Source organism: Triticum dicoccoides, chromosome 2A, assembly GCF_002162155.2.
Source record: "Triticum dicoccoides isolate Atlit2015 ecotype Zavitan chromosome 2A, WEW_v2.0, whole genome shotgun sequence".
Lineage (NCBI taxonomy): Eukaryota > Viridiplantae > Streptophyta > Magnoliopsida > Poales > Poaceae > Triticum > Triticum dicoccoides.
Window position 1 is genome coordinate 572,032,412 of NC_041382.1, and position 11,896 is coordinate 572,044,307.

At 45.3% G+C, this 11,896-nt stretch overlaps 1 protein-coding gene and 1 long non-coding RNA gene across 3 annotated transcripts; one reads left to right on the top strand and one right to left on the bottom strand.

Annotated features, from left to right (window-relative positions):
* Window positions 1–4,767: 4,767 nt before the first annotated feature.
* Window positions 4,768–10,181, bottom strand: LOC119355451 (probable WRKY transcription factor 34). Of its 2 annotated transcripts, none has more exons than XM_037622257.1 (6): window positions 9,814–10,181; window positions 8,243–8,666; window positions 7,600–7,761; window positions 5,932–6,827; window positions 5,676–5,834; window positions 4,768–5,587 (listed from the first exon to the last, which is right to left on the bottom strand). In XM_037622257.1, exons 2-6 carry the CDS (start codon window positions 8,651–8,653, stop codon window positions 5,008–5,010), a joined length of 2,208 nt encoding a protein of 735 aa, XP_037478154.1. In that variant the 5' UTR covers window positions 8,654–8,666; window positions 9,814–10,181; the 3' UTR covers window positions 4,768–5,007. The 2 variants fall into 2 exon arrangements, with proteins under 2 accessions (XP_037478154.1, XP_037478155.1); XM_037622258.1 differs by lacking the exon at window positions 9,814–10,181 and adding an exon at window positions 8,788–9,781.
* LOC119355452 lies at window positions 5,476–8,312 on the top strand. Its single transcript, XR_005171585.1, has 4 exons — window positions 5,476–5,602; window positions 6,779–6,845; window positions 7,558–7,789; window positions 8,193–8,312. It is a non-coding gene; the product is annotated as an uncharacterized LOC119355452 (long non-coding RNA).
* Window positions 10,182–11,896: the final 1,715 nt, after the last annotated feature.

Genomic DNA, 11,896 nt, shown 5'->3' on the forward strand with positions numbered 1-11,896 from the left:
CTATTGGGGAATGTAGTCATTCAAAAAAAAATCCTACGATCACGCAAGATCTAACTAGGAGATGCATAGTAATGATATGGGAGAGTGTGTCCACGTACCCTCGTAAACCGAAAGCGGAAGCGTTTAGTAACGCGGTTGATGTAGTCGAACGTCTTCATGATCCAACAGATCCAAGTACCGAACATATGGCAACTCCGTGTTCAGCACATGTTCAGCACGATGACGTCCCTCGAGCTCTTGATCCAGTTGAGGATGAGGGAGAGTTCCGTCAGCATGACGGCGTGGAGACGGTGATGATGAAGTTACCGGCGCAGGGCTTCACCTAAGTACTATGACAATATGACCGAGGTGTTGAACTGCGGAGGGGGGCACCGCACACGGCTAAGAGATTGTCTGTTGTGCTTTGGGGTGCCACCTGCTCACGTATATAAAGGAGGGGGGAGGAGGAGGCCGGCCAAGGGGGGCGCGTGCCATAGGGGGAGTCCAACTAGGATTCACAATCCTAGTTGGACTCCCCTTCCTTTTCCAAGAGGGGGAGAGAGGGAAGGAGGAAGAGAGGGAGAAGGAAAGAGGGGGGCGGCGCCCCCTCCCTAGTCCAATTTGGACTTGCCATGGGGGGGAGCGGCCACTCCTTGCGGCCCTTCTCTCCATTCCACTAAAGCCCATGAAGGCCCAATACTTCCCCGGGGGGTTCCGGTAACCTCCCGATACTCCAAAAAATACCTGAATCACTTTGGAACCATTCTGGTGTCCGGATATAACCTTCCAATATATTGATCTTTACCTCTCGACCATTTCGAGACTCCTCGTCATATCCGTGGTCTCATCCGGGACGCCGAACAAACTTTGGTCATCAAATCACATAACTCATAATACAAATCGTCATCGAATGTTAAGCGTGGGGACCCTACGGGTTCGAGAACTATGTAGCCATGACCGAGACACATCTCCGGTCAATAACCAATAGCGGAACCTGGATGCTCATATTGGCTCCTACATATTCTACAAAGATCTTTATTGGTCAAACCGCATAACAACATACGTTATTCTCTTTGTCATAGGTATGTTACTTGCCCGAGATTCGATCATCTGTATCATCAACCTAGTTCAATATCGTTACCAGCAAGTCTCTTTACTCGTTCCGTAATACATCATCCCACAACTAACTCATTAGTCACATTGCTTGCAAGGCTTATAGTGATGTGCATTACCTAGAGGGCCCAGAGATACCTCTCCGATACTCGGAGTGACAAATCCTAATCTGAATCTATGTCAACCAACAAATACCTTCAGAGATACCTATAGAGCATCTTTATAGTCACCCAGTTACATTGTGACGTTTGATAGCACACAAGGTATTCCTCCAGAATCCGGGAGTTTCATAATCTCATAGTCAAAGGAATATGTATAAGTCATGAAGAAAGCAATAGCAATAAAACTTAACAATCATTATGCTAAGCTAACGGATGGGTCTTGGCCATCACATCATTCTCCTAATGATGTGATCTCGTTCATTAGATGACAACACATGTCTATGGTTAGGAAACTTAACCATCTTTGATTAACGAACTAGTCTAGTAGAGGCTTACTAGGGACACTATGTTTTGTCTATGTATCCACACATGTATCAAGTTTCCGGTTAATACAATTCTAGCATGGATAATAAACATTTATCATGATATAAGGAAATATAAATAATATCTTTATTATTGCCTCTAGGGCATATTTCCTTCACTACCCACATGTTAGATGTTGTTACATATTTTTATAAGAACCTTTTGCATTTGAACCTAAACCTGGTATTCATTTGGGATTTATTTTTTGGGATGCTAATGATCTTGTTGCAAAGACTCTTCTCTCAGGAAGAGATTAAGGAGGCTATTATGAGCTCTTATTCCCATGGTGCCCCTGGAGTTGATGGGTTTCCTTTTCTTTTTGTTAGACCTTTTGGGTCTTGATCAAACTAGATTTCATGGCTCTTGTGACAGATTTTGAGAATGGTACTTTGGATGTTTACAGTCTTAACTTTGCTATCATTACCCTGATTCTTAGAGAACTAACTCCTAAAGAGATCAAGAAATTGTGTCCTATTATTCTTAGTAATTGTGTGTTTGTGTTATTAAGATTTTCACCAAAGTTATGAGTACGAGGGTTTACCCTATTTGTGATAGGCTTATTTTTCAAAACTAAACTACTTTAATTAAAGGGAAGTTAATTCTTGAGAGCATAGATATGGATCATGAGGTTATCCATGAGATTCATAGAACTGATTCAAATAACTTATTTTTTTGTAGATGACAATAACTTGGTTTTAAAGTAAGACTATGAGAAATCATATGGTAGAGTGAGTTGGGAATTCCTTATGGTAATGCTCTCTTCTAGAGGCTTTGGAAGTAAATGGATTGGGTGAATTTGTAATGCCTTAATTCGAAGTTCTTTCTGTCTTAGAATTAATGATACTGATGGTACATATCTTGTGAGCTAAGGGTTTGATGCAAGGAGACCTTCTTTCTCCTTTACTTTTTAACTTAGTGGATGAAGTCATTTCTAAGATGCTTTCTAAAGTTGTTCATCATAATTTATTTTAGTCTACTTCCTCATGTTATTCCTGGTGGAGTGGTTAGTTTGTAATATGCATATGGCACTATTCTCTTCCTAGATGTTTCTATTGAACATGCTATAAATTTGAAATGGATGTTATCTTGTGTTGGGAAATTGTCTCAAATGAAAATTAACTGTCATAAAAGAGACTTACATACTCTTGGTGTGGAGGATGACCTTGCCAATTCCTTTGCCCAAATTTTCTATTGTCAAAAATTGTACCTTTTTCTTTAAGTATATGGGTGTTGCACTGCATTTCAAAAAATGAGATGGGAGGATATTCAACCTGTGATTGATAGGATCATTAAGAAAAACTCGGGTTGGCTTCGTAGAAACCTATCTTAAAGAGGGAAATTCACTTTCCTTACTATTGTATTACCAGTATTCCATCTTACCTCATGTCCATGATTAAATTTCCTAAGTGGTCCATTGAAGCTATTACTTCCCAAATGTCTCATTTCTTTTGGGGCGACATGGGAGATGAGCATAAGTAACATATGTCAAAATGGGGGCTTGTGTTCCGGAAAAAGAAATTTGGTGGTTCCTAATCTTAGGTATATTAATATGGTTTTACTTGCTTCTTGGAGTAAAAGATACTTTGATCATTTCCTAGTGATTGGAAGAGATTACTAAATATAACACTGTTCTATAGGCTAAACCTCGGTCGTGTTCTCCTTTTTGGAAAAGAATAACTTGGGACTTCTCAGGTGCCTGGCCTTTTTATCGTTGGAAGGTCGGTAATGGCTAGAATGTTGCCTTCTGGCATAATGTTTGGTTTGGTGATTGCTCTCTTAAGACTAAATTCTAGGATTTTTTGTGATTTTTCACAAGATGACGCGAATGTGCAGGTTTGGGATCATTCTGATTTGAAATTAACCTTTAGGAGATGTGTAAATGAGCAATTATTTTCTAGTTGGGAGGATCATGTATCCATTATGAAAAGTGTTGTTTTATTTGATGAAAATGATGTTCATGTTTGGTTGCTTGAATAGTCTGGTTTTCTTTCTCATTAAGTCTTTCTACAAGTTGATCAACTTTGGAGGAATGTCCCACAATTTGAACGATTGTATTTAGAAGATTAAGGGTCAATTCTTTTGGGGCTTATGGGTGGCTGCCAAAATATGTTGCCCCCTACACAGCTTATTCTGCGAGCCCAATTTTTTTTAGGTTGGGCTATCAAAATAAAAAGATTGGGCTGCCAACATAAACTGGGTAGGGGGAATCTTATTTTGGCATGCCACCCATAAGGCCCAAAAGAGCTCGCCCTAAAATTCTTCCCCGCGATCATGTTTTCATGTGTCTTATTCCCAATAATAAAAGTTTGACTAGGGATAACCCTGTTAAGCAATGCCATGTGGCCGATCCAACGTGTGTCTTTTGCAACAAAGAAGAGAGTATCAAACATTTGTCCTTTGATTGCATTGTGGCACTTAACACCTAGAAAATTGTAGTTGAAATACTTGATATACAACTTTTTTGCTCTTTTGGAGATTTAGCTATTTACGGAAAGAAAGAGAAGAATGATGTAGCAATTCACTTGGCGAAAGTGTTACTCTAATCTCGAGCACAAATGCTCCCACTTGGTCATTTCTAATTCTTGTGGAGCTTATGGTTGTTACGTGATGAATTTGTTTTTTCAGGGAGTCTGGAATGTATCCTGGGTATGTTGGGAGCTTTGGTGCATCAGTAGAAGCTGCTCTGCGCAAATGCTCGATCGTCATCGAGGGGAGCTCCTTAGGATTGCTTTGAGATTATCTGCTCTGGTTGTTTCAGTAGGATGTTTTGCAGATTGTAGTCTTCACCGAGGGGATGGGGGCATTCTTTTGTATTCCCTCCGGTCCTTTTTAGTTCGCATATGAAGTCAAACCTCGTAAACTTTGATCAAGTTTATAGAAAAAAGTACCAAGATTTAGAATGTGAAATCAATAACATTAGATGCGTCATGACTTTACTTTTTATATTGTATAAATTTTGGATTGTAGATGTTAATACTTTTTCATATAAATATGGTCAAACTTTACAAAGTTTGATTTCAGACAATCCTTATATGGAGAGTAAAAGAAACGAGAAGGTATCATGGTTGGTCTAGCGAAATGAAACAAATTGGCTAGCCAATGCGAGTTCATTCAAAAATAAAGTTGCAAACTAATGTTCTGAAAGACCGCATGAACCCAACATGGAAGCTTCGTAATGCTGATTATTAAGGCAAACAGAGGAGTAAACCAAACACCCTAAATCGTAACGATAACTGGAGGAATCAAAACGTACTTGGAGCAGGAAGATGAAAAGGAAAAATGGTAGCAAGAAGTAAGGGTGATTGTTTCCACCGTATACTTATCGAACATTAATAACCAATTTTAATCTAATTAGCCCTCTAACCGATCCTCCTCCTTTTATTATCTATATCTACATCCGGTGCCCCAGCGGCAGCCTGCTCATCATCGTCTGCGGATACGCCGCCGCCGCCGCCGCGCCGCCCCTAGCGCCAGCCCCAGCCCCGGCGGCTTCGTCCTTCACCTCGCCCTTGGGCACCCTGAATCCCGCCGCCGTCTCCATGGCCTGCCTCTGCCTGAACACCGAGTGCAGCGACGGGGACAGCATGGGGAGCTTCAGCCCCTCCACAGCGCCGAGCCCCGACGGCATCGGCAGGCTCGGCAGCGACGCGTGGCCGCCGCCGAGCGAGTACGGGTAGTTGCTCATCGGCCCCAGCGGGTCCCTCGGCGGCAGGCCGAAGGGCGCGCCACAGCCGCCCAGCCTCATCAGGCCGTCCTGCACGGACGGCGGCTCCGCCCTGCGCGCGTGGGACAGCTGCGACGCCCCCGTGCCGCCCGACGCCGCCGAGCTCCCGTGGCCGCCGTTCCTCGCGGCCGGGACCTCGTGGTTGTGCTTGCCCTCGTACGTGGTGATCACGGACTTGAGGTCGTGCGACGCGCGCTCCACGTGCTTCCGCACCGAGCACCCCGGGTGCGTGCACTTGTAGTAGCTCCTGCAATGCAAGCAGGTACGATCCATGAGAGTCTGCCATGCCTACATACATTGCTCCTAAGGAAAGTTAATTCATGCTTCAGACGTACCTTGGATTCGGGTTGCCCTTGACGACCTTCTGCCCGTACTTGCGCCAGCGATAGCCGTCGTCCAGGATGTCCACCTCGCTGGTCGTCTGGATCACGACCCGAGGCTCGCGGACAGCTCTGGACGCAGTGCTCATGTCAATGGCGCACGACTCCAGCTTCCTGAAACATTCGTCCACCCAAAATGAGCACACACATTTTTTATTTCTTTGATGAAACGAATATATGGTGAGGGCGTGAAGAGATGAGATTGTATAACCTTCTCTTGGACTCCAGTTCATCGCCCTCGGTGGTGTCGGCAGCGCCCTGGCCCTGGGACATGCTGCCATGGGCCACCCTATCATCCCCGTCCACCTCGTCAGACACGGCAGACGTGACATCCACGCCGCCCTCCGGGGACTCGAACCGGGCGGCGCCGTCATGGACCTGCATCGAAGCCGACGAGTCACAGAGCTCGCCGGGCACCGAGGGGGACGACGTGGCCTCCAGCCCGTCGCCGCGCCAGTCCTGGACAGCCACGCCCGCGTGCCACAGCGACCTCGCCTCCGCGTTCGGCTGCGAGCCACCAGCATTGCCGTAGCCGTTGTTGTTGTTGTCCGCGGGCGCGTCCATCTGCGCGTCATTGAACGGGTGAACCTGCGCGCCGCCGGCAGGTCGGCGGCCCTGGGCGGCGGGCCTGGGGTGGTTGTGCGTGCCCTTGTAGATGATCTCCGTGACGTGGCCCTCGTGCGACCGCTCCACCTTCTTCTTCACCTGGCAGCTGGGGTGCGTGCACTTGTAGTAGCTCCGCGGGTACTCGCTGTGCTTCACCTGCTTCTGCCCGTACTTCCTCCAGCTGTACCCGTCCTCGGCCGGCGCTGCTGTGGCCACCGCAGCAGGGTAGTCTCCCTTCGCCGCCTCGCTGTCCGCCGCCGTTACCGGTGGGCCGTCGTTGTTGTCGCCACCTGCCGTGGTGCTGTCAGCTGCGAGACGGTTGCGCTTGTTATTGCAGTCATGGTAGCTGCACTTCATCAGGTCTTGCCCGTTGTTGAACTGCGCTTGGTTCAGATGGCCTGGCGGAATGGCGCCTCGTGTCGTTGTCTGAATGTTGGTTTCTGTCTTGACAGGAACATCTCTGCTTGGTGCTGATGGGTGCTGACTGTTGGGTAGAGATCCCTGAAGGCAAAGGAACAGGTGTGTCACAAAAGGAAAGAGGAATTCAAAGGGTTTATTCAAATTTTTATGATCATAATAGCAATTTCATATGATCAGCCACAGCCGGCAAAAATGAGCAAGTAGAGAGAAAACATGGTAATAAACAGTAAGCAACAAAAGCACCTATTTGAGAGCCTTAAACTGTCATTCACTGCGTTTAAAAAAAATGTAAACTGTACTCTGCTAATTTATCTAGTTTTTACCATGAACCTGGTTGGCAGTATTTACAAAGGTGTCTTTTACACTAACTCCATTAAATACCAACAATAATGGTAAACAGGCTTACCAGCCACCTTGCTTTAACTAGTCGTACGAAACGCTGTTTTAATAGAAAAAAATACAGTGCCCCAAACCTAGTATTATTGAATATTACAAAATAAAGTTACAAAATACGCTGTTTACAATAAAGTTACAAAATACGCTGTTTTAAAAAACTACATTCTCTGTATGCACAAAGTCCAGTTGATAAAATTGACAATTCATGCATACACTGAAAAATGGTCAACTTACCCAGCTCCATGGTCACAAAAGGTAAACATTTCAAATGCGGGTATGCGAATGAGGATAAGAAGAAAAACTCAATGAATCACATCAGTCATTCGTGGTTGTTACATGTGGAACAATATGGTCAGCACAAAACTACTTCCATCATAGCAAAGGAGCATAATGCTATTACTTGTTTTTTTTTCAGTGCAAGGAACAAGACTATATACAGTTTCACATAACTGCTCACCTTCTTTCCTTCAGCAGTGTACTGTGATGATTTTAGGTCCAAAGGCTTGAAAGAAAATGCACCGGGACGATCTTCAATTGAGGGAGGTTCAAGCCTAGTATTATTGTTGTTATTGGTGTCACCAAGCATGAGTAACTTCCCCGTGGTTGGCGAGGACTGGCCCTGAATCACAGCATTAGAAAACATTCAGGTACTAGCTTCAGTATCAGGGTGTCTGTTTAATTGAAATTGCATACTCATGAGTTCTTTCATACATGAAAAGGAACAGAAATATACAAACTTCCATTTGCTTTTATTTTGGCAACGGTAATAAAATCTCCTCAGAGTTTGTCAAGAAAGGAAAATCTCCTCGGGTATATATAGGTGGGCTATTTGGTGGCAATGACAAAGTTAAACTTTCATGGACTTGCAGAAATTTCCAAAGTTCAGTAAAGCAAAGCATACTTAACCTCCCAATCTAGCATAGTAAACTTTCATGTACTTACAGAAATGTGAAAAGTTCAGTAAAGCAAATGCGGAAAGTTCAGTAAATCAAGTATACTTAACCTGCCAATCTAGCATCGCACTGACAAAACCAATAACAATTCCTACAGTCTGAAGCTGGAGAAAATCACAACTATGGAAATTTAAACACAATGCATACCATGGCATTGGAGAGGAACACGGGCGATTCCAGCAGCGACGCCGGGCTGAGGCCGGGCGGGATGGTCAGGTAAGGCGACTGGGCTCCTGAATATTCGCTGCCAGGCATGCTGAGCTTGGCGACGCTGAACCCAGCTCTGGCCTGCATCCGCTCGGAGAGGCTGCTGCTGGAGCTGGACCTCTGGCCGAAGTGCGGCGTCGCCGGCTTCCCTTCCTCCTGAGGCGAGCCCACGGCCACCGACAGGCCGTGCCTCTCGAACCCGGCCCCCTCGGAGCCGTCGTTGCCGCCGTCGCAGTCCTCCACCAGGGGGTCCGCGGGGAACGGGTCGGTGAGGAAGCTCGGCAGCATGCTGCAGTCTGCCCCTGGGCTCTGGTCCTTCCACTCCACGGCTAGGTGGGTGTGGCCGTCCATCTCAGGATGGAACCTGCATTCACAGAGGAGAGCCAAGCAACATCATGCAAAGCGCATTCGGTGGTAAACAAAATTCAGTAAAGACAGAAGGGCAGAAACAACATCAACGACAAGAACAGAGAAAAGGAGCCAACGGATGTGATGTAGCTTCTTGGTCTCACACAAATCTTTGGCTCAAAACACCAAAAGGATCAAGAATTGGCTTCGAGTTGCAAAAACAAGACGATCTTATCGAGCAGAAAGCTGATTCTCCAAAACTGAAAGCATGTCCATGCCCCCGGGTAAACGACAACCCGTATAACATCAAAAGGTTAGGTTGATGCGACCGGCACAGTCATCCACAAAGAAGTTGAATGTACTACCGGAAAAGGAGCCGAAAATAAAAGGTGGGGAGCGGCTGCTCCATCTTATTCACTCCAAGAACAGCAAAGGAAGAGGCCATGGACCCCTCAACGCAACAGCGTGCTGATTCGGGGCTCGGAGCTCGAGGCGCATGACAACAGGGAACAACTTTTTCTCCTAAAGCCCTTCAAAATTGCTCCAAGAACGAACTTTGGCGGAGATGGTGAAGAATGTTTTTGATAAAAGATATAGGAGGGCTGGGATCGTCACTTTTGAGCCAAACATCGTAAGTACCACGATAAAAAAGGTTGCTTCTTTGATTCCAATCGTCTGCAGGATGGGGAAATGGAGGATCGTTCATCTTGCGAGCTGGAGGAACCAAACCAAACCAGAGATAAAAAAGGAGAAGACAGACATTCAAATCAAACTTTTCCTCCACATGTCAATCGGCGAGGAATTTACGCCTATTTTTGAAAAACGGGGCGGATAAGGCAAGTGAAATTTAAACAAAATTGGATCAGAAACAACACGCATTACGCAGAGAAAGAAAAATCCAACGAAGCCACAGTTTAAAACAAAACACAACTTTTAAGGCGCATTTCGACAACCCCAAACTCTGATTTATTTTCAAGGAAGGGAATCAAAACATGACATCAGAATGATAGGATCTTGTTTGTTTACAGAAGAAATTCGAATCACAAAGAACACATACCAAAGCGCAGGGAGGAAGAACGGAATCTCCTCGCAAGAACGGAATGCGGGATATCCCACAGAGAGAGATTTGACCAAGGAACATTGGACAGAAACGGGAGACGAACCTTGTCGAGATTACGGAGAAATGCGAATCGCAGGAGCCCCCTCTCCCTGCCGGCGATGGCTCAGTCCACCAATGGCCAAGACCAGCCGCAGAGGGAACAAGGCACAAGGATCAGAGACAAATGATGAGCTGCAGCCGCAGGGAGTCAGGAAAAGAAGGTTCCTCCTGCCATTATTACTCGGCTCCCCTCTCCCCCATTCTTTTATCCTGAGGAGAGAAGAAGAAACAGAAAACAGAGGAGAGAGAGAGGAGGAGGGGCGGTTTGACCAAGAAGGTGGGGAGATGTGCGGAGGGATTCGTTGGAACCCGAGGAGGGATGACGGTGAGAGGAGAGAGAAACATGGATGGCATTGATGGCATGCTCGCCGTTCATCTCTGTCCTGCGAACTGCAGCTTTTCTCTTTCTCTTTTTTAGAGAGAGAGAGAGATGGAATTGCTCTTTTCCTCTGTTTTTTGTCTGCATTTTTCTTTCTTGCTGAATTCACTGTGGTTGTTTCTTTATCTCGGAGGTTCGGGTGTTTTCTGCTATTTTTTTGGGTAATTACCGTGCAGTCGGCACACCTTTATTGTTCAGATGATTGCGCGCTTAACGGGCATTAAAATTTCAGGGGATTTTAGTGAAGGAAACGGCACCTTCATGTGTGAACTCTTTATCACATTATTAGAGTATTTTAAAATGTGTGTAAAATGTCACCTTCCAAAAACAAATCAGCCTAAAAAACCTGGGCACATAGGAGAGCGAAGTTACTAAGGACGGGCTCGTTGGAGGACTTTTCTTCGAATGATTAAAAAATTATATTTCTAAGTTTCAATAATATAAAAATAAATCTTTGAAAACTTTTACATATTCGTGACTGATCTGTAAGATTTCATTCAAAAATATTATGATTTGCAAGCTGCACAAAAGAAACAAAATCTCGGCCCAACAACAAAAAATGGCCCATTTTCATGTACGTATTTGTGTGTTTTTTGGTCTATGCCATGTATAAAAGTATATTATTCTGGAAATTTCCATGAACATGCTATATATGTATTTGGGAGTGTACATTTTTTTTTATTGTTAGTGATGTGGAAATATGTTTTCTTTAAAGTCCTTCGATGAGCTTGTCTTCATTTTCCACTTTTCACGCACATAGTGCCTACTAGAGGCTTGCTTCTTTCTTTTTTTTGAGAATACTAGAGGCTTGCTTTACTATGTTGTTCTTCAGTCGTGTAAATAACTTTTGTATCTAGTAGATTAGGGTAGTCGTTTGTTGTGTTTTAATTTTGGATGTGTTTGGTTCGAGTCAATTTCTCCCATCACCCGATGACGACATAGTCTGATTTCGTTAGATGTGTTTGGTTAGCTCGGCCTAGTAGCACACACATACCATTGTAACGGTTTGCAACCTGGTTCAACTTTGATTCCGCCGAATCCTAGCCGTAAACAAGTCACGTTACAGGACATGCTCGAACCCTCCAACATCTTTCCCCGTATAGTAGCAGCGGCGAGGGCCACGTCCCACTTATGGTCCGGGCCAAGTGGGGGCCGAGAAGACATAGGAGAGCATCCGTAGATGCGCAGATGGGCGGAGGGAGGCGTGTCGTGGCTGGCCGGGATGCCGGGGCAGTGGCCGGCGGTGTAGTCGGTGCCGGCGGAGCGGCCAGAGGTGCCTCGCAGTCCTAGCTCCATGACCGGCTAGAGAAAGCTAGACTTGTTGTAGGTCTGGTGGGGGCGTCCGGCAGCGGCCGATGGCGTCGAGGAAGGAGAGGGGACCACCATTTCCCTTCCCTTGTCTCCTCTCTTTCCTCTCTTTCATTTTCTGCAACCGGCGGCCAAATTCATCTAGCGGAATGAACCAAACAAAATAGATAATCATCTGTTACCTCCGTAATCACATGTTGATTTAGTTCCCTTATCATTTGCATTGCCCCTCTAAAAAACAAACACCTCCTTTAACTACGTTGGCTTGGGTTTAATTATGTTATGTCAGCGTCTTTTTTATATATCGTGTTGGGTTTTTGTCGTAAACAATATTTGTTCTGAGACGAGGGTGGATTGGTTTGGTGCATGGTTGTGATGTCTTTACATGTTTCGTCATCAA